At 41.4% G+C, this 25,937-nt stretch overlaps 1 protein-coding gene across 1 annotated transcript in view; it reads left to right on the top strand.

Annotated features, from left to right (window-relative positions):
- The first annotated feature begins 651 nt into the window (after window positions 1-651).
- Window positions 652-25,937, top strand: part of LOC132383520 (tyrosine--tRNA ligase, cytoplasmic-like) — a 37,316-nt gene continuing 12,030 nt past the window's right edge. Inside the window, exons 1-6 of the mRNA XM_059954609.1 lie at window positions 652-801; window positions 8,639-8,720; window positions 9,300-9,446; window positions 13,739-13,914; window positions 14,588-14,717; window positions 22,556-22,636. Coding sequence (XP_059810592.1) covers window positions 8,664-8,720; window positions 9,300-9,446; window positions 13,739-13,914; window positions 14,588-14,717; window positions 22,556-22,636 — 591 coding nt within the window. The 5' untranslated portion in view covers window positions 652-801; window positions 8,639-8,663. The remainder of the gene's footprint in view (window positions 802-8,638; window positions 8,721-9,299; window positions 9,447-13,738; window positions 13,915-14,587; window positions 14,718-22,555; window positions 22,637-25,937) is intronic.

Raw genomic sequence — 25,937 nt, 5'->3', positions numbered from 1 at the left:
GAGGTCGCACCTGGAGTACTGTGTGCAGTTCTGGTCTCCATACTGGAGGAAGGATATACTGGCTTTGGAGGCAGTGCAGATGAGGTTCACCAGATTGATTCCAGAGATGAAGAGGTTAACCTATGAGGAGCGATTGAGTTACCTGGGACTATACTCTCTGGAATTCAGAAGAATGAGAGGAGGTCTTATAGAAACATACAACATTTTGAAAGGGATAGATGAGATAGAAGTAGAAAAGCTGTTTCCATTATTAGGTGTGACTAGAACTAGGGGACACCTTGCCTCAAGATTCAGGGGAGAAGATTTAGGACGGAGATGAGGAAAAGACGTTTTTTCCCAGAGCAGTAAATCTGTGGAATTCTCTGCCCAGGGAAGCAGTTGAGGCTTCTTCACTAAATATATTTAAGATACAGTTGGATAGATTTTTACATAGTAAGGGAATTAAAGGTTATGGGGAAAAGGCAGGTAGATGGAGCTGAGTTTACGGACAGATCAGCCATAATCTTATTGAATGGCGGGGCAGGCTTGATGGGCCGGATGGCCAATTCCTGCTCCTATTTCTTACTTTCTTTTGATACAGCGACAGGTGCTTCGCCCAGGTGCGGTGAAGAACAACGGCTCAAACTGGCGCTGGTCGGTCTGCGCAGACGCAGTGAAGTGCGATTGGTGCGACCTGAGCGTCATGCGCATGCTCATGCCAGCTGGTAACCGGAGGTCGCTGATGCAATTGAACAACGTGAGGTGTTGGCGGTGGAGGTAGACGGTCATTCATCGTTGGCTCCCGAAGCTGATCTGCACACGGTAAGGATATCTGGTAGGATTTGGTGCCGGAGGATGCAGGGCTTGGTCGGATTCAGGTGGGCTGGGGTCCTGTCAGAACTGTAGCCAGCCTGGGCTTTGCTTCTTCCTACAGGTGCTACCTGTCCTGCTGCGTTCCACCAGCATTGGTTTATATGGAGCATTCGCGAGTGCGGTGACATCTGACTTGCCTTTGCCTATTTATTTTTCGGGTTGAGGATCGCGGGCAAGGATACAGCATTTATTGCTCATACAAAATTGCTCTGGAGCTGGGTGACACAGCAGGCTGGTCAGAGGATATTTAATAGTAAAACATAATGCAAGGTTTGGCAATAAAAGGAAGTCTGCAGATGTCGGAAACGCGAAGTAGAAAATGCTAGAAGCACACAGGCCAGGCAACATGTGAGGAAAGTGAAACAAACTTCATGTTTTAAGTTTCAGATTCCTATAAGACCAAAAGCTTTTAGTTCTGTTTCTTCTTCTTCTTCGCTGATGGTACTTCACTTCCTAAATGTTTCCACCATTTTCTGTTTTTTTTTTCATTTTTCCATCTTTTTTATTGATTTTCAAATAAAGAATATACAAATCGGAAAAGGAGTTTAGCAAGTAGATAATATAAAAGTCATATTAACAGCAATAATAAAAACAAAGTATATAATGTCAAAATCAAATAGATAAAATATTATGCTGTTATATATACAATGGTCAAAAAAAACTACAACTCCTCATAGCAATCATAAAAAAAGATTGGAAATAAACCCACTAACTAAACTGAAACAAAAAAAAAGAGAAAGAAAGAAAAAGAAAGATCGGGCAATCCAATTGAGGATAAAATTAGAAAAAAAGAAAGAGAAAAAAACACATTCTTCCAGTCATCTCCAAACCTTCATGGATAATGGTTTTCCCCAAAGAGAATAAATAAAAATAAATAAATTAAATCATATGAAAATGTTGAATAAAGGGTTGCCAGACTTGTTCAAAATAAGGATGTATCAAATATCCGGCTTCTAAATTTCTCCAAGCTTAGACATGAAATAATGGAGGAGCGCCGATAGAAAACAGAAGGTGGGTTAGATTCTTTCCAGTGTAGCAAGATAGCTCTCCTAGCCAGTAAAGTTGAAAAAGCTATCACATGTTGGGTGGAAGCAGACACTTTGCTTGCTTCCTCTGGAATAATCCCAAAAATTGCTGTAAGTGGATTAGGTTGAACATCCATATCTATAACTTTAGATAATATTCCAAACACATCCCTCCAAAAATTATTTAAACTTACACACGACCAAAACATATGAGTTAGAGTAGCCACTTCTGCGTTACATCTGTCAGAAATAGGGCTTATATTAGGAAAAATATGCGCCAATTTATCTTTGGACATATGGGGCGTGTGTACTATCTGAAACTGAATTAAGATATGGCGTGCGCAGATAGATGAATTATTGACTAAGTAATAAATTTTACTCCATTGATTATTTGAATGTGAATGTTGAAGTTCTACTTCCCAGGTGCGTTGAACCCTATCATTAGGTGATATGCGAGCATTCATTAACTGTTTATAAGTGATAGCTATTAATGGTTTTTGAAAAGGTTTAAACTGAAAAATAACATAAGCCAAATTTAAAGAGCAGGCCAAGGAGTAATTCGGTAAAAAATTGCTAACCTGTAAATACCTGAAAAAATGTGTGTTAGAGATATCATATTTATCCATTAACTGTGAAAAAGACATTAAACAATTTTGTTAAAACAAATCTAAAAAAGTTTTTATTCCCTTAATTTTCTATGTTAAAAAAGCCTTATCCAAAGTTGATGGTTTAAAAAAGAAACTAGAATAAATATTACTAGAAAGTAGAAAATCATTTAATTCAAAAAATCAACAAAATTGAAACCAAATTATTAATGTATGTTTAACAATAGAGTTAAGAGCTTGTCTACCTATTCTGGAGAGCGAAAACAGAAGAGGAGCTCCTAATAAATCTGTTTGTTTTATTGTGGGATTGGGCCAGACCAGGTAGAATGATATCTTTCATTCCTTCAAGGACAGTCGTAAGCCACATGGATTTTTACAACAGTCTATTAATTTTATGGTAATCTCTAATTACTGGCTTTATAAGTTTAAGCTCCACTGCTACCAGAGTAACATTTGAATGGTAGTCTCTGGTTTCTTAAAGCCACTGGGTTGCTCAGTAGCCTATCTAAGACTGATACCAGCGGTACCAAAGAAACAGATACTAGGGGTTCATAAACACAGGTGTAGAAATCTTGAGTAACACACACAAAATGGTGGAGGAACTCAGCAAGTCAGTCAGCATCTTTGGGCAGGAATAGGTAGTCATTGTTTCTGGCCTGAAATATCAACTGTTCATTATCCTCCATAGATGTTTAAACATTTTGATTTTGATTCTGAATCTCTCTCCATAGGTGTTGCCTGACTTGCTCAGTATTTTTGGGATCTTTGATTTTTGTTTCAGGTTTTCAGCATCTGTGGCTTGCAGAGTCTAGAAATAGTTTATTATTTGTATATCAAATGCAGTGGCTGCCCCTCTCACTTCAGAAAATTGTCAGTCCTTGCATTGCTCAATAATAAATTTTATTATTGCACCAGAATAATAAAATTTGTCCTCTTAAACTGTGTTAGTTCTGCAAAATATCATTGTTATGTGCCATGGGCAATTATGGTCTTTCTGTGACCATGATTGTTCTTGGCAAATTTTTCTACTGAAGTGGTTTGCCATTGCTTTCTTCTGGGAAGTGTCTTTACAAGATGGGTGACCCCAGCCATTATCAATATTGTTCAGAGATTGTCTACCTGGCATCAGTGGTCGCATAAACAGGACTTGTGAGATGCATCTGCTGCTGCCATGGCAGGTGGTGAAGAAATGTGACCCTGATCGAGGGGCTAGGCAGGTACTACACCTTGTCCAAGGGTGACCTGGGGGCCAGTGGGGTGAAGGTTATTACCAGCTTTGGTAGAATTGTATTTCCACCCTGCCATCCAACTGCAACATAACAGCATACATATTGAACCCTTGAAGGGGAGAGTTGTGATTGTATTGGCTGAGTCTATAACCCTCTGCAGCCTCATCCGATCTTGTAAACTGGAGGGCTCACTCCAGGCCGTGTTGCCTTTAGAAATTTGCAATTTATAAAAACATACCAAATCCCCTCAAACTCCTAATGAAGTAGTCTCCATGATTGCATTGATGTGTGGGGCCCTGGACAGGTCATCTGAGATGTTGAAACCCAAGTGACTTAAGGCTTCCCACCCTTTCCACCACTGTCTCCCCAATGAGGACCGGTGAATGTTCTCCCTACTTTACATACACAATCACTGAGTGCGAGTTTGTTGCTGCAACACCACTCATCTAGCCGATCTGCTTCGCTCCTGTCTGGCTCCTCATCGTCATCTGGGATTCTAAGATAACAGTGGTGTACCTGGCCGCCTGTGATTTTGGGGAACTGATGGATCCTCCACTCAGAACTTCGGATAGTAGATGGTTACAGAAGGTGCATCCTTGTCTTTGGCACTTGTACTAGGTGAAGAGTTTTAGGAATTGTCTTCCTGTAAGTGTTTAATTGCTATTCATAGCCGGATGTGGCAGAACTGCAGAGTTTTGATTGCATCTGATTTGGACTGTGAGATTCTGTTTGCTGTATGCTCTTGTTAATTAGCACACATGTTACATCTTCAACGGGTTCCCTCTCCCAACTTGCTCATTTCCCCACTTTGACCTTTTACCTTTTACCTGCCTGTTATTTCCCCTGGTGCCTATGGTGCCCTCTTCTCTCTGATCAGATTCCTTCCATTCCAGCCTTTGACCTTTCCCATCCACCTGGCTTCACCTATCACCTTCCAGCTAGCCTCTTTCCCCTCCCTTCCGCCCTTAATTCTGGCATCTTCCTTCCTTCCTTCCTACTCAGTCCTGAAGAAGGGTCTCAACCCAAAACATTGACTATCAATTCATTTCCGTAGATGCTGCCTGACCATCTGAGTTCCTCCAGCATTTTGTGTTCTTAACCTCACCAGATTGTTACCTCATTTTTCTACATGTCTAATGCCATGTGTGGCAAATTCTTGTACGCTATTCATTTAAGCAGGTTTTGGGGACAAGTGGTGTCAAAAGGTTACAGTCTCAAGATGGCACAGAACTGTGACCTCTGTTGAAGTTGTAACCAAGTTTTAGTTTCCCCCCCCCCCCCCCAGTGAATATTTTTAGTGTTTTGTTTGGGTTTGTAGGGATGGTTTTGGGGACAGAGAGGGTTGTCAGGGGTCAGCTTGGAGTTTTAGGGACAAAGATTTTGGGGAATTGGAGGTCAGGCTTAAGTGTCCTCATCATATTCAAAGGAGAGTGACGCAGCAATGAAGGATATGGGGCATCCCTGTGAACCTGGCTGGAATGTCTGGCTGACAGACGATGGATGTTGGCTCATTTTAGGGTCAAGTTGTCAGCAGCATCCAGAGTCAGAGTTCGGTTCAGACAGAAGGAACAAGGTCCATTGATTGCTGTGCGTTCATGAATGGTGAGACCAGAGTTCCAAGGCCTAGCGTTCAGAGTCCTGTCATCAGGGAGGATGGAGTTCGAGGTGAGTCTGAGAATTGAGGCCCGAGGCTCCAATTGGAAGACTAAAAGGTTGAGGCCCGTTGGCCGGATTCGTGGGTCTGCTGGGGTAGTCGAATACCCAATGCCTGTGTGTCCACATCCGAATCTGGGTGTGCTAGAGGCCAAAGAATACAGGCTGACGAGCTTAGAGGACTGTGTGTGTGCATGGGGGTGAGGAACGGGACTTATTTTGCTGTTGTGTGGAGCATTGTGGGCTTGCTCTGTTGACATCTGTAGTTGGGAAAGTGCTTGAAGCTATCATTAAAGAAGAAATAGCGAGGCATTTAGATAGAAATGGATCTATCATGCAGACACAGCATAGTTTCAGCAAAGGCAGATCCTGTTTGACAAACTTACTGGCGTTCTTAGAGGATATAATGAGCCCAATGGATAGAGGGGGAGAGATGAATGTTATTTACTTGGATTTCCAGAAGGTATTCGATAAGGTGCCAGCACATAAAAGACATCCATAAGATAAGGATGCATAGAGTTGGGGGTGATGTATTACATGGATAGAGGATTGGTTAATCAATAGAAAGCAGAGAGGTGGGATATGTGGGTGTTACTCTGGTGGACAATCAGTGGTGAGTGGTGCCGAGCCCACAACTCTTCATGATATTCTTACTAACCATATAGTCAAATTAAGAATTATAAAGCTGAATCGTTAATTGCAAAAAAAACCAGAAAGGGGTCCATTCTCATGAAACAGTCTAACGCACAACGTTGTAGCTCACAGATGAGGCCGTTTGTCCACCATCGACCTCCATCGATCGTCGCTGACCTCCGGACCCTTGGTCCAAGTCCACTCCGTCCGGCTGTCTACCAACTCTCTCCATTCGCATCTTCTCTCCTCATCTCTTCCCAGCAAAAGACCGCAAATTCCTGGCTCCCAGACACACAAAAAAGAACAACATCCTGTGCATTGGCTAACATGCCCCATTATCTTTAGTCATAACTCAGACATTGCTGCTGCAGAGAAACCATTACCTCAGCAGTGGAACATTACAGAGAAGCCATTATATTAGCAGTGAAACCTTACTCTGTGTTACATACATTAACAATCTTTGAAGAGGAGACTGAGTGTAGTGTATCTTAAGTTTGATGATGACATTAAATTGAGTGGAAAAGCAAATTGTGCAGAGGATATGGAGAGTCTGCACAAAGAGATATAGATAGGTTCAGTGAGTGGGCGGGGTCTGCCAGATGGAGTACATTGTTGATAAATGTGAGGTCATCCACTTAGGAAGGAAAATGGAAGATCAGATTATTATTTAAATAGTAAAAGCTTGCAGCATGCTGCTGTGCAGAAGGACTTGGGAGTGGTTGTGTATGAATCACAAAAGCTTGGTTTGCAGGTGCAGCAGACTATCAAGGAGGCAAATGGAATGTTGGCTATTATTAGAGGGATTGAATTTAAGGGCTGGGTGGTAATGCTGCAACTGTATAGGGTTTTGGTGAGGCTGCATCTGGAGTACTTTGGGTAATTCTGGTCTCCTTACTTTGAGGAAGGATATACTGGTTTTGGAAATAGTACAGAGGAGGTTCACCAGCTTGATTCCAGAGGTGAGGGGGTTAGACTATGAGAGAATGAGTTGCCTGGGACTGTAATCACTGGATTTCAGAAGAATGAGAGGAGATCTTATAGAAACATATATAGTTCTGAAAGGGATCGATAAGACAGAGGCAGGAAAGTTGTTTCCACTGGTAGGTGAGACTAGAACAAGGGGACATAGCCTCAAGATTCGGAGGAATAGATTTAGGATGGAGATGAGGAGGAACTGCTTTTCCCAAAGAGTGGTGAATCTGTGGAATTCTCTGCCCAGTGAAGCAGTGGAGGCTACCTCAGTAAATATATTTAAGACAAGGTTGGATAGATTTTTGCACAGTAGGGGAATGAAGGGTTATGGGAGGGAAAGAGCAGGCTTGACGGACCAGATGGCCAACTCCTACTCCTGTTTCTTAAGTTCTTATCTTGACACTGAAATGTGTGACGACGATTGTGGTCTAACCCCGGCACACCCTATGGTGTGTTGGTTGTTGATGCAAGCAATACATTTCACCATATGTTTCAACGTATGTGTGAGAAACAACTTTGAATCTTGCCATACTTGGAAGTTACGGACGGTGGCAAAATACAATTCTGATCTTGATTGTCCACTTTGTCTTGCAAATGCATTGTTTTAAGCTGGTAGATTTGTTCTGAATATGCATTGCCACGTACCACACAGTGATGGGTGTGTACAGTGTGAAAATAAGAATTTCATTAATGCTTTCTTCCTTCTAACATATTTATAGACAGTTTCGGTATTGTTAGTATTGCCATAGCAAGAAAGCACTTTTGAATTATAGTCCTGTTTGTAATAAGCATGGTAGGTAATCTTTATCCAGCAAGGGGCCAGGGTAGCACAGAGATTAGCACAGCACTTTACAGTGCAAACAACCTGGGTTCAATTGCTGCCGCTGCCTGTAAGGACTTTGTAGATTATTCCTGTGACCATGTGGGTTTCCTCCGGGTGCTCCGGTTTCCTCCCACAGTCGAAAGATGTACCGGCTGTTAGGTTAATTGGCCATTGTAAATTGTCCCGTGATTAGGCTCGGATTAAATTGGGGGATTGTTGGGCAACCTGGCTCGAAGGCTTGGAAGGGCCTATTCCACACTCATTAAATATTTTTTTTAAAAAAGAGGACAATATTTGTATTTTTGCTTTAGAAGTAAGCATTATAGCATTATACAGGATATCAGAGCCAGTTTCTCTATCCTTTTCAAAATGGTGCCAAAGGATCTGTTTTGCATCCACTGAGATGGCAGGTGACTCCCCAATTTATTTCTCCTCAGTTATTCTCAAATGTTAATGTAAAAGTACAGTACTGTACCAGTTGCTCAGTTTTGCTTCTTGTCCTTGAATCTTTGAATTGGTAACCCACCTCCTACTGATTTGTGTAAAAGCTTTCTCAAGAGACCTCGTCTTACACTAAAGGCAACCTTTACTCTTGCACAGTTGTACATGCAGAAATCTAGAAATATTAGACAGTTCTTCAGATTCATTTATTTTTCACATGTACATCAAAATATACAGCGAAATGTGTTGTTTGCGTTAACCACTGGCACAACTTAAGGATGTACTGGGGACAGCCTACAAGTGTTATCATCTATGCAATTATAGTGGGCAGGAGAAGTTCATGTTTACTGGCATTGTTTGTGAACAATAATGTTATGGTAAAACTGACTTCTCGGTTTCTCGCAGATCGCCATTGGAAGCATTCAGCATCATGGGGGAAAGCAGAAATGTTGAGGAGAAGATCAGTCTTATCACACGAAACTTGCAGGTGTGACATTATGCAAATATCATTGATAAGAAATAAATATTTTTCTTTCTGTTTGAATACATAGATTTGATTACCGGGAATGCTGGCGAATGCAATTATCATTGATAAGAAATAAATACTTTTCTTTCTGTTTGAATACATAGATTTGATTACCGGGAATGCTGGTGAATGCAAAGTTAACTGGAACTTTAAATGAGTTGAATGGTGAAATATGTTGAAACCCTAACCTTCTTCTCATTATATTGAGCTTGTAAATATAAATCTATTAAAACTTCTCACCCTGAATAATGTGCAAACTGCAGACCATGTAATATTGTCACTGAAAGTAAATATATGGTGAAAAGATAAAAAGTGATGTAATATTTTTGGTAAAAAAGCACAGAACAGTATAACTGGTAAATAACTTGGTGGATAATTGATTACATTTTGAGGATCAATTCACTTTTATGTCTATACATTCTTGAACTGCAGTCATTTAATCTTATTATATATTTTGCATTTTCAGCAAAAAAATCAGTTTAAGAATGTATTTTTAAGCTTAATATATACTTAAATAGTTCAACAAATGTTTTTTTCTAGGAGGTCTTGGGTGAGGATAAGTTGCATTCCATTCTGCAAGAGCGAGACCTGAAAGTTTACTGGGGAACAGCCACAACTGGAAAACCCCACGTAGCATACTTTGTGCCAATGTCAAAGATCGCTGACTTCTTGAAAGCTGGCTGTGAGGTGAGATGATAGGCAAATAGGAAATGTGCAGATTTTTTCTCCATGGACTTTGTTGTCCAAACTATATTATTGGTTCAGTCATGATTTTGTTGAAAGCTGGTAGCATAAATCAGAGTCAGGTTTATTATCATTGGCGTTTTGCAGCAGCAGTACAGTGTGAGACATAAAAATTCCTGTAAGTTACAAAAATGTAGTGTAAAAGAGGGAAAATACCGTAGTATTCATAGGTTCATGGACCGTTTAGAAACTTGATGGTGGAAGTGAAGAATCTGCTTCGAAAATGTTGAGAGTAGGTCTTCATGCTCTTGTACCTCCTTCCGAATGGTAGTAATGGGAAGAGGAATTGTCCTGGATGGTGAGGGTCTTGATGATGCATGCTACCTTCTTGGGGCACTGGCCCTTGAAGATGACTCAAGAGTGGGGGTGGTTTTGTTGGAGCTGGCTCAGACTACAACCCTCTGCAACCTCTTTCGATGCCGCACGTTGGAGCCTCCGTAATCAAGCCATGATGCGTCCCGTCGGAATGCACTCCACCCTACATTTGCAGAAATTTTTAAGCCTTTGGTAGTATGCCAGATCTCCTCAAGATCCCAATGAAGTGGAGCCGCTGTTGTAATTGTATCAAAATGTTGAGCCTGGGATAGATCCTCTGAAATGTTGGTGTCCAGGAACTTGAAGCTGCTCACCTTTTCCACTACATCGCTTCAATGAGGATTGCTGTGTGTTCTCCCTTCCTAAAGTTCATGACCAGTTCCTTGGTCTTGTTGATGCTGGGTGCGAGGTTGTTGTTATGACAAGTTGCATGCCATCTTGGACAATGTCTCCCATCTACTGCATAATGTACTGGTTAGGCACAGGAGTACATTCATCCAGAGACTCATTCCACCAAGATACAACACTGAGTGTAATAGGAAGTCATTCCTGCCTGTGGCCATCAAACTTTACAACTCCTCCCTCGGAATGTCAGACACCCTGAGCCAATAGGCTGATCCTGGACTTATTTCCACTTGGCATAATTTACTTATTATTTAATTATTTATGGTTTTATATTGCTATATTTCTACACTATTCTTGGTTGGTGCGACTGTAACAAAACCCAATTTCCCTCGGGATCAATAAAGTATGTCTGTCTGTCTATCTGACACCACTCAACTAGCTGATCTATCTCATTCCTGTATGCCTCCTTGTTGCCATCTGAGATTCAGTCAAGAACAGTAAAGTGATCAAACTTAGAGATGTCTCTTCAGCTGTGTCCAGCCACACAAGTAGCCCAGGTCAGCAGTACCTTGGAGGTGTTGATTGTCAGTGACAGCAATACATTATTATTGCTCTGCAGTGAGTGTGGTCTTCCGATGGGGAAGGCAAGGAACCAGTTGCAGAAGGAGGTACAGAGTCCCCAATTTTGAAGCTTGTTGATTATTAGTGAGGAATGATGATGTTGAACGCTGAGATGTAATCGATAAACGGCAGACTGAGGTCGTGTATTGCTGTTGTCCAGATTTTCCGAAACTGAGTGGAGAGCCAGTGAGGTGGCAAATTGCACTGGGTCCAGGTCCTTGCTCAGGCAGGAGTTAATTCTAGCCATAACCAACTTCTCAAAACATTTCATCACAGTTAGGAATGTTAGTTAGTTAGAGATACTGTTAATTAGAATAGGCCTTTCAAGCCCATCCCTCCATAGTTAACCCTAGCCTAATCACAGGACAATTTATTATAACCCCATTAACATAATAACCAGTATTTATTTAGAATGTGGGAGGAAACTGGAGGACCCAGAGAAAACCCACACATTCCACGGGTGTTATGTCTGCAGCCCCCTCCTTTGTGAGAATCGCAAGAGCACTAGTTGAGGGGGGGTCAGTAGACCCAGGAAATGGGAGAGAGAGACGTGCCGAATGCCTCGTTCCACAGCGATGCAAAATAACGCGACATTGACCATTGTCTCCTGGAGACCACATTTGTGGATTGGGGACTATGCTATGTGCAAGCCCTTGGGCAAAGTGGGCTGGTTGAGAGAGAGATTGCATCACCCCAACCTGATTGACATCTGAGACCCCGTGAGGAAGTATAAAAGAGGGTCTGGGGGGAACAGCCCCTTCAGACGCACCAGAAGAAACGCTAACGATCCCATAGTAGCGGGAAGCCATTTGAAGGAAGTCACGTGCGTTCGATTCCGTGGCTGGAATCGGTGACTGGCACCACGGAAACCAGCTTTTAGCTAACAACGGAGAAGCCCTCTCCCCGATTCAACGGATTCCCTTCATAAAAGACCCGGGCAAGTTTCTTTTCTCACCAATCTCTCTCTCTCCCCAACAAGTGAAAACCCAGCGGTCCTCAAAGGCTGAAGCCTGCAGGAACTGAGTGACTTTTATATTTCCATCGGACAATATATTATCCCCTAGACAAACGATCGAGCTGTTTCTTATTGATGGTTATTATTAGACCCGCGCTTTTAGATTGAGTAATGACAACGTATATTATCTGAATGTTTGTATTAATCTTATTTTTGTGCCCCTTCATAAATAAAGACTTTTAAAAATAGTACCATCAGACTTCAACGGACCTCTCTATCTTTGCTGGTAAGTGACCTAGTTACGGGGTACGTAACGTGGGGAAGACATACAGACTCCATACAGATGATGTTGGAATTGAACTTTGAATTCTTGATGTCCTGAGCTGTAATAGTATCCGGTAGCCCATCGTGCTCTTCTTGGGCATTGGGATGAATGATACCCTTTTGAAGCAGGCGTGAACCTCTGATTGTAGTAGTGAGAGTCTGGAGATGATTTTGAACACTCCAGCCAGTTATTCAACAAAGATTTTCAATACCTGGCCAAGTACACCAGTGGCTAATTCCTGAGATTTGAAGAGGAATCCCTGATAATTCTGCTTTTTTAAAAATTCCATTATACTCTGTCATTGTTGATAGCAATAGCACCTTTCATAATCGAGGGCCTCCATTAGTCAGGGTTGACCGTGGGTGTTGAGTCTTAGCTGTCTACAGGATATGCAAGTCAGGGCAGTACAATATGGAGAACAAGCTTTTACCATGTATCACACTCTCCATCCACACATCTGATAACCCAAAAGGTGACAGAGACCAATACTGTTTGGCACCTGCAGTGTTGGAGGAGTTGCCAGTCAGAGTTGAAGTCAATATAGCTCTGCCTTTGGGGATTCCAGCTCTGGATTTTTCCCTCAGAGATTACTCCCGAAGCCTTCTCCACGAGTGGGAAGAACTGCAAGGCAGTGAAGGTTTGAGGCTGGAATTTTCCTTCTCCTAGACGAGCTGCCAACCATGGATGATGAGCCCCACCTGCCCGAAGGGACAAGTTTTAAGGTGCCAGCAACCCTCCTTTGCCGCTTCTCCTGAGAGTAGAAACAGTTCCGCCAGGCTTAGTAGCTAAGCCACAGGTGAAGGGCAGGAGTTGGACTTGGTTGGTCAGAGTCTATTTGAAGTGTGCACTGCTGCGGGCATTTAATAGGTAGTAGAAGCTTATCCCTATTACCATCCCCGGCTATAACAACCTTAAGGAACAGTCTTTCATAATACAGCACCTTAAACAGAATGGATCAGTGAGTAGTATGCAAGAAAATAAACGATTCTGATAAATTAATATGCACAAGATCCTGCAGATGCTTGAAATTCTGATGATGGATCTCAGTGATCTTTATTCCTCTCCATAGATGTTGCCTAACCTGTTGAGTTCCTCCAGCATTTTGTGTATTACTCCAATCAAGTGAGTGGATCTTAGGACAGATAATCAAAATTTTGCTAACAATAATTTTAATGACCTTCATAAAGGCCAGTGGAGAGTTTAACGGTGGGAGTTCTTGAGTTTAAGGATTAGCTGAAAGTAAAAATCTAAAATTCTTTATCAATGTACATTGTGAGTACCGAATATTTTTAATTGAGGAAAAACTCTGACCCCCGACTTACTTAGTTGTATTATATCAAGCTTACAAACATCCTGAGAATAAAACTTGTTGGACTATGGAGCACATTTTTGCAAAGATGGTGGCAGTGGTCTTCATGGTGCCTAAATGGAGAAAGTTTCTGTTGTTGTTTTCTGGATGTGGGACTTGCAAAGTGTCACATCATAGTAGTGAACATGTGGAAAGAGTTTAAAAATCTGGAAATGTCATGAGTTAGCCTTCTGAAGCACTGTGCAGGATCTCAATATGTGTGAATACCTTCTAGGAAAGCTATAGCACATTCCAGAAATAGCAGAAATTGCAATAAAAAAATTCTTACAAACAATTAAAATTTCTGTTTTCCCCTTCTGCTTCAGGTAACTGTTTTATTTGCTGATTTGCATGCTTATTTGGACAACATGAAAGCTCCTTGGGAGCTGCTTCAACTGAGAACGAAGTACTATGAGCATACTATAAAAGCCATGCTGGAAAGTATAGGTGTACCAACAGAAAAACTCAAATTTGTGAAAGGGACCGATTTTCAGTTAAGCAGGTAAGGTATCAATATCTAAATGGGGAAAAGATGATTTTCATTTCATAGATTGAAAGTCTTTATTTTGTTTGGCTGTAACAAGTTAACTTCCCTCAACTTCACTTGCCCCATCATTGAAAAGTTCCCACAACCTATGGACTCTCTTTCAAGGGCTCTTCATCTGAAGTTCTCAATGTTTATTGCTTTTTTTTTGTGTTTGCACCTTGCTGTCTTTTGGGTTGGGATTTTGGGGTTTGATGTTACAACTGCCGATTTCCATGAGGACGATCCGTTAGTTTTTTTGTGTGAGGGAGGGGGTGGGGGTGTTTTGGCTTAGCAAGTTTTGTTTCTTTTTCATGTGGGGAGTGGATAATGATTTTTTTCTTTCAACACCCCCCATGATTTTTTCTATTTCACGGTTATCTGGAGAAGACAAATATCAAGAGTTGTATTGTACATGCATACTTTGACAATAAACTGAACCACTGAACCTTTTGCACATTGGTTGAATGCCCAGATTGGTGCAGTCTTTCACTGAGTTTATGATGGCTATTATTCTGTAATGGATTATTGAGTTTACCCATAAGAAAACGAATCTCAGTGTTGTATATGGTGACTTGTATGTACTTAGATGATAAATTTACTTTGAACTTTGAACAGTTTCTCTAACTTCAGCACGTGGCTGTGTTTTCAGGGAATACACTTTGGATGTCTACAAGTTGTCCTCTGTAGTGACCCAACATGATGCCAAAAAAGCTGGTGCGGAAGTAGTTAAACAAGTGGAACATCCTCTCCTCAGTGGTCTCCTGTATCCTGGGTTACAGGTAGGAAGGGGAAAGACTGATAACAAAGGGAATGTACATGGTGAGGAAAAGGGGCTCTGACACCTGTGATGATGTCCAAGAAGGATTCCTGACACGATATGTGGACCTGCTGACTAGAAGAGAGGTCAATCACAAACACAAAGTCTCCAGATGCTGGAAATCCAAAGCAACACACACAAAGTGCTGGAACAATTCAGCAGGTCAGGCAGCATCTGCAGAAAAGAATAAACAGTTGCCGTTTTGGGCCAAGAACCTTCTTCAGAACTGAGAAGGAAGAGGGAAGTTACCAGAATAAGAAGTTGGTGGTGGGTGGAGAGGCTGACTGGAAGGTGATAGGTGAAGCCAGGTAGGTGGGAAAGGTAAGGGCTGGTGAAGAAGTAATCTGATAAGAGAGGAGAGTGGACAATGGCAGAAAGGGAAGGAGGAGGGCACCCGGGGGAAGTAATAGGCTGTTGACAAGAAGGGAAAGGTCAGAATGGGGAATAGAGGAAAGGTTTATGCTGGATAGAAGAGAAGCCATTCTGGATCTGCTACTAGGCAATGAACCTGGTCAAGTGACCGATCTCTTGGTGAGCATTTCGGAAACCGTGACTACAACTCCGTAATATTTGGACAAGGAAAGGAGCAGACAGTATAGAATAGTGTTTAATTGGGGAAGGGCAAATTAGGATTCTATTGGGCAGGAACTGGGGAGATACTGGGGATGTATGCGCAGTAAGCATAGAAAAAGCTAAAGTGCTGGAACCTGTCGAGGTTAAGGAAAAGGATGTGTTGGAACTTTGGAACAACATTAGGCTAGATGACTCCTTGGGCTGGATGGGTATACCCCAGGTTATCAAGGGAAGAGATCGCTACGCAGTTGGCATTGATTTTTGTATCCTCATTGGCCACGGAAGTCATAGTAGAAAATGGAGGGTGTCACATGTAATTCCTTTGTTCAGGAAAGGTAATAGGGATAATGCTGAGAATTATAGACCACTGAATCTTATATCAGTGGTGGGCAAACAATTGGACAGGACTGTTGAGCATTTGGAGAAACTTAGTCTGATTAGAGGCAGAAAGTACGGTTTTGCGTGGGACTGGTTGATCCTCATGAGCCTGATTGATTTTTCCAGAAAGTGACAGAACAGATCAATGAAGGTAGAGTGATGGATGTGATATTTATAGATTTTATTTTCCACCCACAGTTCAAAGGCATAGCGGATGGTAGGTTAGTTAGTCGTCGTAAATTGTTCTGTGATTAGGCTAGGATTAAATTGGGGGATTGCTGAGTGTCATGGCTCAAAGGGCCTATTCCACACTGCATCTCAATGAATAAATAAAGGTTGGCAGAACATTGTGGCAAAGGGCCTGTACTGTTCTATATTATTTGAGCATGAAGCAGATTGAGAATGCATGCTTGCATGCACGATATATGTATTATTTTAGTGAGCCCCCTCAAAGCAGTCAAATTTAAATTCCTATCCATATCACAGCTGAAATTTATTAAAGTAAGGGATATCCTTTCTCTTAAATCTTTGTTGTCAATAGATTGACAGGAATTTCCATTTCTCATATGTAAATTCGTGGGTAATTAACCAGGTGTTCAAATGATGTCTGAAATATTACTTATTCATTTTTGATTTTTTTTTCAGTCATTCATTTATATTTTAATAAAAGCACAACCTTTTGTAGCCTGTTCAAAACCATAGGGCTGGGTTCCAGTGACATCATCGTCGAGAATGGCGGTTTAAGTCACTAGCTCCTCCGGAAAAACGCGTATTAAGCCCCATTAACCCATCAAATATAGTATTTTTCAAAAGTATTTGAACTGATAAGAGGAGCAAGAATGGGGAAAAAGAATGGAAATTAAAAAAGCGACACTGCGGAGCCTGCAGCTGAGAGGAGTGCAGCGAGCGGCTCTCCTACCCGAACGTGTGCTAGCGAGACGGACGCTGGGCCTTGTTCAGGCGAAGCGGCAAATATGATCGAAATTTTGAAAGAGATAGGGGAGTTCCAGAAATATATAAAACAGCAGCTACATGATATTAAGTCAGAGCTCACCAACATCAATCAAAAAATAGCGGTGACAGAGACTCGAATTGTGAAGGTGGAAGATCGAGTTCAAAACGTGGAACGGATACTAAGTAAGGCAATAAAAATATTAAATCAACAAGAAGATAAACTGCTTGACCTGGAGGGACGAATATGGTGGAAAGATAACAGAATTTACAACGTTCCCGAAGGAGCGGAGGGCTTGTGATAATGAGCATAGAGAACTAAAGAGAATGGGCTTCACTAATTTGTTTTCTCCTCATATAAATCAGGACATAGGAGAGGAGTTGCTATTCTTATCTCAAGTAAGCTAACTTTTGAAAAAGCATTCGAAATGGGAGATAAAGAGGGCAGATACATTCTGGTAAGGGGGAATATAGATGGAAATTCAGTTACTCTATTGAATATATATGCACCCCCAGGAAGTGATATTGGTTTCTTTCAGAAAATTACTGATATTATGGTAGCGGAAACAGAAGGTCTCCTGATATGTGGGGGAGACTTAAATTTACAATTACAACCAAACTTACTCTTCCAATAGAAAAGCCTATGAAACAAAATCCTTACATAAGAAAGTTAATACAGTTTATTGAGGATGTTGGTCTAATTGATATATGGAGGGACCTTTTCCCCGACAGAAGGGATTACACTCATTATTCTGCTTCCCATTCTGTATGTACAAGAATAGACTGTTTCATAACATTTGGAAAAGACAAAGACAAAATAAACACCTGTGGAATTGGAACAATAGATGTAAGTGAATGCACCTATATATTTATCTGTTGATTTTGACCTACAACCAAAGAATACTATTTGGAAACTAAATTCAAGTCTACTCAATGATCCGTACTTTAAGGAACAAATTAAAAAAGAAATTGGCCTCTACTTAGAATTTAATGACAATGGAGAGGTTTCACCTCCCATTTTATGGGATACTCTGAAGGCTGTTTTAAGAGGGAAAATTATAATGATATCTTCATATAAGAAAAAAATAAGGAATAAAACATTAGAGGAATTATAAAATAGGCTGAAGGAACTAGAGAAAAAACACAAATTGAATTTGGTACAGGATACATTAGGGGAAATTTAAAGAATTAGGAATGAAATTAATAGTTTGGCTACACAAGAAATCAGGAAAAATTTAATGTTTCTGAAACAGAGACATTATGAAAGTGGATCAAAGTCTATGAAAATACTGGTGTGGAAACTGAAAAAAAAAAGATAGCAGAAAATACAATTCATAGAATTAGGGACCCAAGAACGAAAATGATAAAAAATAAGCTAAGTGAAATTCAAGAAGCTTTTGAAGTGTTTTACAAAACTCTATATTCCAAAGTTCCAGGGGGAAGCATAACCCAAATTGCCACCTTCTTGAATTCTCTAGTTACCCACTTTAAGCGAAGAACAAAATAGAATGATGAGTGCTGACATAACTGAAGTTGAGTTAAAAGCTGCAATTAGTAGTGTTACGTACCCTGTGTGTCTGACCAGCAGAGGAAGAAGAATCCGTTGGAGTCTGGTGGTACCAAACTAAAGGTGTTTATTAGTAAACTACACAATACAATAACAAAAATGCAAATATACATATAAAACAAGTTAACAGTAATAAACCTAAAAGTGTAGGAGTAATAATAATAAACAAGCTCTATTGATGTCTAGGGGTAAATGAATTGTCATAGGAAAGTATAGAGTTCAGTTCATAAATGCTGAAGTAGTTATGGTTGTATTGAAATCATTGGAGAGAAAGAGAGAGCGCGAGCGAGATGTAACAGCAACAGCTGCGGCAGGCAAACCTTTTGTTGCTTTCTTAACCAGTCGTGTCGTTGTGGTCATTCAGTTATGACCCCTCTGGTCTTCTGTGGTGGACTCGTCACTCTGGCATGAGTGGACACACACACAAGTCCCCACCGGCCCTGCTGTAACACTGTGAGTTTTACTGACCGATCTCCTGGTTCGGTCTCTGAAGCCCCCCACCTTTCTGTGGGTTCCCAACACTCAGTCAGTGTCCACTAGTGTGTCTGAAGGGTGTCTCTCCAGACCTGTCTTTTATCCCCACTCACGGGGTCTCAGCTATCCATCAACTTTGAATGACCGTGCCCATCAAATCAGGCCACTCCTGCTATCTCCTGAGGAACGTTAATGAGCAAAGTACAGTCCTTGTAGTAGAAGGTAAATAATCCAGGAAGAGTCATAATACAGTAAATCAACAGTCTCCCTCCCCCTCTTATCTGTAGCAGATGTTCTTGCCTGGGCTTTATCTCTCTCTCTCTCTCAATAGCAGCGTCACAGCAGCAATAGTCCGTAGTTCTCGGGGGGGAGGGGGAATGGTTAACTCTGCACCCCATTGTCCATCAAGTCTGTCCATCACTCATAACAGTAGGCTTAAATTAAGCAAGTCACCAGGATCAGATGGGTATACGGCAGAGTGGTACAAAGAATTTAAAAATGAGTTAATTCCTGCTTTACTCCCCACACTGATCTGGGCTCTTAAAAAAAAAGCACAAATGCCACAATGAAGGAAGCACAAATGAAGGAAGCGATAATCTCAGCTATACCGAAAGAAGGCAAGGATAAAAATGGAATGCGGGTCATTTAGACCAATATCTGTTCTTAATGTAGATTATAGGTTATTTACCTCCATCATGGCCAAATGATTAGAGGAGTTTCTACCCATACTGATATGTAACGATCAGACAGGTTTTATACGACAATGCCAAACACAAGACAATATACGAAGGACACTTCACATTATGGATCATATACAAAAAAATAAAATCGAAGCAATAATGAGAAACGTGGACACTGAAAAGACATTTGAGTCGGTTAATTGGAATTTTCTTTACAGAGTTTTACATAGATTTGGTTTCCAAGCCACAATTATTAAAATTATCCAGATACTATATGACAACCCTACTGCTAGGATTAAAATCAATGGATATTTATCAAATAGTCTTACCCTAGAAAGGGGCACAAGACAGGGTTATGCATGGTCACCGCTACTCTTTGCATTATGTCTGGAACCATTAGCTCAATACATCAGACAAAATGTAGATATCAGGGGAATTACTATTAAAGGGACAGAGCATAAATTGGCTTGTTACGCGGATGACATTTTGATCTATCTAGAGCAACCAACATACTCTTTACCTAAGCTGATGCAATCGTTTGAACAATATGGTCAATTAACAGGATACAAGATCAACATAGATAAAACCCAATTACTTTCATATTACTATAACCCACCAAGAGAAACTGAAAGTAGATAACCCTGGGCGTGGCAAACAGAGTCTTTCAAATATTTGGACATCATTATGCCAAAAGATTTGGCAGAATTATCAGAATGTAATTATCAGCCTTTATTCAAGATTCAAAAACTTTATTGTCATTCTAACCATACATCAGCTCTGCAGGGCTGAATGAGACAGCGTTTCCCAGGAGCAGTGCAATCATAACATAACAAACGCAACAGTAAATAATAGACATAACAATAAATAGTAAAACACAATAGCCACATGTCAGTTAAAAACAAGTTATAAGTGTCCAGTGCAAGTTAAAAGTGTCCAAAGCAGAGTCAGGTAGAGCAGCTATTTAGCAGTCTGACTGCCTGTGGGAGGAAGCTGTTTAGTAGCCTTGTGGTTTTACTTTTGATGCTCCTGTAACGTTTACCTGATGGCAGAAGAACAAACAGTTCATGGAGAGGGTGTGAGGGGTCTTTAATGATGTACCGTGTCTTCTGGAGGCATCGACTCTGAAAGAGGTCTTGGACAGAAGGTAGGGAGGCCCCAATAACCTTCTCTGCTCCCCTAACCACCCTCTGCAAGGGTTTTTTGTTGGCAGCACTACACTGGAGTACCAGGTTGTGATGCAAAAGGTCAGCACACTCTCAACCACTCTTCTGTAGAATGTAGTTAAGATGTTAGTGGGGAGTGATGCCTGTTTAAGCTTCCTCAGAAAGTGCAATCTCTGCTGGGCTCATTTCACAATCCCAGTGGTGTTCCTAAGGTTTTTAGGTTTTTTAGGTTTAGGTTTTTTTAATATAAAAAAATAAGGAAGATATGGCAAGATGGAACATGATTCGTTTTTCAGTCTCAGTTCAAGGATTGAGTCTATTAAAATGAATATACTGCCCAGACTGTTATATCTCTTTCAGACCCTACCAATAGAGATTAATCAAAATCAATTCCATGAATGGAACAAGATGTTATCAAGGTATATTTGGCAAGGAAAAAGGCCTAGGGTTTGTCTCAAAACTTTGCAATTAGCAAAGGAAAAGTGGGGATGGGGCCTACCTTCTCTTAGAGATTATTATTTTGCTGCACAGCTCAAAAACATTGACAAGCGGGTACTTCCCATCCCCATACAAGCAATTTTGGCAGATAACAACCTGCAAAGGTACATCAATACTATTGATAACCCATGGGTGAAATTGACTCTTAAAATATGGAAAACTGCTATAAAAGAATATAATCTAGAGGGAGATATGACTCGGATTTTACACCAAATAAATTGGATGCTAGGTTTAAGGACTGGACAGCTGAAGGAATAACAGTCCTTTGCAACATGATGAAAGAAGGAACACTGTTCAGTTTTGAAATGCTTAAAGAGAAACACATTCAAAAAACAAGGTTTTTATCGGTATATACAGATGTGACAATATGTTAATAAGACACTTATTGTAACAAAGGTAAGTACATGCTTGATAGAGCTATTTATAAAAGCATATAATTCAGATAATGGTAGTAGAATCATTTCAAGCATGTATAAGGAGTTGTCAAATCTTAAAACACATTGGACTTCATACATTAAAATAAAATGGGAGAAGGAAGGAGGGATAATTATATCTGAGGAAGAATGGATAATAATATGGAGGTATCAATGGAAGTGTACCAGTTCACAGAAATGGAGGGAATTTGGATGGAAAAACTTAATAAGATATTTTATTACACCCTCTCAGAAATCCCATTATGATAGTAACCTCCCTGTTTGCTGGAGAAATTGTGGAAATCAAAATGCAAATCATATCATATTTTTTGGGACTGCCCTGTTATCGAAGACTATTGGAGGGGGATACACAATGCCCTACAAGACATCTTTAAATGTGAAATACCCTTATATATTTTGGATATATACCTCAAGAATGGTTGAAAAGAGATAAATATTTAATGAATATTGTGTTGGTGGCTGGTAAAAAGACTCTTACTAGGAAATGGATATCACAGGAGAGCCCAACTTTAAATGCATGGATGGAAATTACAATGGACATCTACAAAATGGAGGAGATAACAGCATCTGTTAATCATAAGCTGGAACAATTTGATTCATACTGGGAAAAATGGTTTAACTACATAATGCCTCATAGGCCTGATCTTATTCTCACAAATCAATGAATCTGTTGTTTTAAAAAAAATCACTCCCTACTTGTACATAGTTCTTTCCTTTTGCTTGTTTTTTCTTTCCACTCTTTTCTATGTGTATACCTCAGATAAATACTATGTGGAGATTGGTGATATATATGTACAATGTTTGAAATACATCTTATGGAAATGTTTGATGATGAACTTCAATTAAAAAAAATAAATTACAAAAAAACCCCCCATAGGGCCCTAGGTTAAAATAAACCTGTGATGCCAGCCCTGTTCAAATGTTGAAATGATCTTGTGTGGCAAGTAATTCATTTTATTAACAGCTTTCTTTGTTTTCAAAGCTTCAATATTTTCATTAATTGAAAACTTTAAAAGTTTTATTTTATTTTAATCCCAAGTGTTAACGTTGTTTTTTTAAAAATATTTTCTCACTCCTTTTAGGCCCTAGATGAAGAGTATTTGAAGGTTGATGCACAGTTTGGTGGGATTGATCAGAGGAAAATATTCACCTTTGCAGAAAAGGTACTACTGTTATCAAAATATTTACAGTTATTTGAAATATTAAGCAGTTGCAGTATTGAATGTCTAACTGTGCTTGTCATATTGTTGTCATGTTTTATGAGGAAAGGTTGAGCGAGTTGGTTGGATGTGAAATTTATTAAGGTACATTAGTGTAGTGGTTACTTTACAATACCAGCAACCTGGGTTCAATTCCCACCCGCTGCCTGTACGTTCTTCCCATGACTGCGTGGGTTTCCTCCAGGTGCTTAGATTTCCTCACACAGGCCAAAGATGTACTGGTTGGTAGATTGGTTGGTCATTGCAAATTGTCCTGTGATTAGGCTAGGATTAAATCCAGGGTTGCTGGCTGCCGTGGCTGGAAGAGCTTAGCACAGAAACCAACTCTGTCACAGGGAGAACGTACAAACTCCTTACTCTGCGCTGTATCTCAATAAATAACTTGGAGAATACACAAAATCTGCAGATGCTGGAAATTCAAACAACACACACAAACTGCTAGTGGAACACAGCAAGCCAGGCAGCATCTATAGGGAGAAGCGCTGTCAACGTTTTGGGCCGAGACCCTTCGTCAAGACTAACTGAAAGGAAAGATAGTAAGAGATTTGAAAGTAGTGGGGGGAGGGGGAAATGTGAAATGATAGGAGAAGACCAGAGAGGGTGGGATGAAGCTAAGAGCTGTAAAGATGATTGGCGAAAGTGATACAGAGCTGGAGAAGGGAAAGGATAATGGGACGGGAGGCCTAGGGAGAAAGAGGGGGGGGGGAGCACCAGAGGGAGATGGAGAACAGGCAAACAACTAAATATGTCAGGGATGGGGTAAGAAGGGGAGGAGGGGCATTAACGGAAGTTAGAGAAGTCAATGTTCATACCATCAGGTTGGAGGCTACCCAGCCGGTATATAAGGTGTTATTCCTCCTACCTGAGTTTGGATTCACCTTGACAATAGAGGAGGCCATGGATAGACATATCAGAATGGGAATGGGACGTGGAATTAAAATGTGTGGCCACTGGGAGATCCTGCTTTTTCTGGCGGACCGAGCGTAGGTGTTCAGCGAAACGGTCTCCCAGTCTGCGTCAGGTCTCACCAACATATAAAAGGCCACACCGGGAGCACCGGACGCAGTATACCACACCAGCCGTCTCACCGGTGAAGTGTTGCCTCACCTGGAAGGACTGTCCGTGGCCCTGAACGGTGGTGAGGGAGGAAGTGTAAGGGCAGGTGTAGCACTTGTTCCGTTTACAAGGATAAGTGCCAGGAGGGAGATCAGTGGGAAGGGATGGAGGGGACGAGTGGACAAGGGAGTCGCGTAGGGAGCGATCCCTGTGAAAAGTGGAAAGAGGGAGAGAGGGAAAAATGTGTTTGGTAGTGGGATCCCGTTGGAGGTGGCGGAAGTTACGGAGAATTATACGTTGGACCTGGAGGCTGGTGGGGTGGTAGGTAAGGACAAGGGGAACCCTATCCCGAGTGGGGTGGTGGGCGGATGGGGTGAGGGCAGATGTGCGGGAAATGGGAGAGATGCGTTTGAGAGCAGAGTTGATGGTGGACGAAGGGAAGCCCCTTTGTTTAAAAAAGGAAGACATCTCCTTCATCCTGGAATGAAAAGCCTCATCCTGAGAGCAGATGTGGCGAAGACGGAGGAATTGTGAGAAGGGGATAGCCTTTTTGCAAGAGACAGGGTGGGAAGAGGAATAGTCCAGTTAGCTGTGAGAGTCTGTAGGCTTATAGTTGATATCAGTATATAGGCCGTCTCCAGAGATGGAGACAGAAAGATCAAGAAAGGGGAGGGAGGTGTTGGAAATGGACCAGGTAAATTTGAGGGCAGGGTGAAAGTTGGAGGCAAAGTTAATGAAGTTGATGAGCTCAGCATGTGTGCAAGAGGCAGCGCCAATGCAGTCGTCGATGTAGCGAAGGAAAAGAGGGGGATGGATACCGGTATAGACTTGGAACATGGACTGTTCCACAAAGCCAACAAAAAGGCTGGCATAACTGGGACCCATACGGGTGCCCATGGCTACACCCTTGGTTTGGAGGAAGTGGGAGGAGCCAAAGGAGAAATTATTGAGAGTAAGAACTAATTCCGCTAGACAGAGGAGAGTGGTGGTAGAGGGGAATTGGTTAGGTCTGGAATCCAAAAAAAGTGAAGAGCTTCGAGACCATCTCGGTGGGGGATGGAGGTATATAGGGACTGGATGTCCATGGTGAAAATAAGACGGTGGGGGCCAGGGAGCTTAAAATCTTTGAAAAAATTCAAAGCATGAGAAGTGTCACGAACATAGGTGGGAAGAGATTGAACAAGGGTGGATAAGACAGTGTCAAGGTATGCAGAAATGAGTTCAGTGGGGCAGGAGCAAGCTGAGACAATAGGTCTACCTGGACAGGCAGGTTTGTGGATCTTGGGTAGGAGGTAGGAACGGGAAGTGCGGGGTGTGGAAGCTATGAGGTTGGTGGCAGTGGATGGGAGATCCCCAGAGCTGATAAGGTTGGTGATGGTATAGGAGACAATGGCCTGGTGCTCCTTAGTGGGGTCATGATCAAGGGGTAAATAAGAGGAGGTATCAGAGAGTTGTCGCTGTGCCTCGGCCAGGTAGAGGTCAGTATGCCAGACAACAACAGCTCCCCCCTTATCAGCAGGTTTTATAGGAGGTTGGGATTGGTGCGGAGGGAGCGGAGAGCAGAGCGTTCGGAAGGAGTGAGGTTGGAATTGGAACAGGGTGTGGTGAAGTCAAGACAGTTGATGTCCCTTTGGCAATTAGCAATAAAAAGATCCAGAGCAGGCAGAAGACCAGAGCGGGGTGTCCATGAAAAGGAGGAGGGTTGAAGACGGGAGAAGGGGTCATCGGTGGGGGTAAGAGAGACCTTGTCAAAGAAGTAAGCTCGGAGACGGAACCTGCGGAAGAAGAGTTCAGCATCTCTTACTTGGAGAATAATTTGGTTTGCAAAGGTGTAAGAGCAGATCCAATGATTTACTTGGAACTGGCAAAGACTAGAATGTCCTCTTGTCCCAGAACAACTCTGTAAATATTAGGTTGCAAAAGCACATCCCAGAATTCAACTTCCAGTTTAAAAGTTAGAATTATTTACAGAATGATATTTGGGGGGTGTCCTTTCAGAGGAGCATTTCAAATTTTGTGTTGCAATACAGTTGATTTTCAGCTGAGTTCAACAGGAAATTTTTGTATCTATTGGAAAAGTACGCATTTTTTTTGTTCAGTTACATTAAGAATACCTTGTCATAGAAATCTGAATTTATAATCTAGGTTATTTCTCTAGTTCAAGATTTAGAGGGATGGGATTTGCTGC

Source organism: Hypanus sabinus, chromosome 30, assembly GCF_030144855.1.
Source record: "Hypanus sabinus isolate sHypSab1 chromosome 30, sHypSab1.hap1, whole genome shotgun sequence".
Taxonomy (NCBI): Eukaryota; Metazoa; Chordata; class Chondrichthyes; order Myliobatiformes; family Dasyatidae; genus Hypanus; species Hypanus sabinus.
This window is presented reverse-complemented; position numbering and strand designations above follow the sequence as displayed.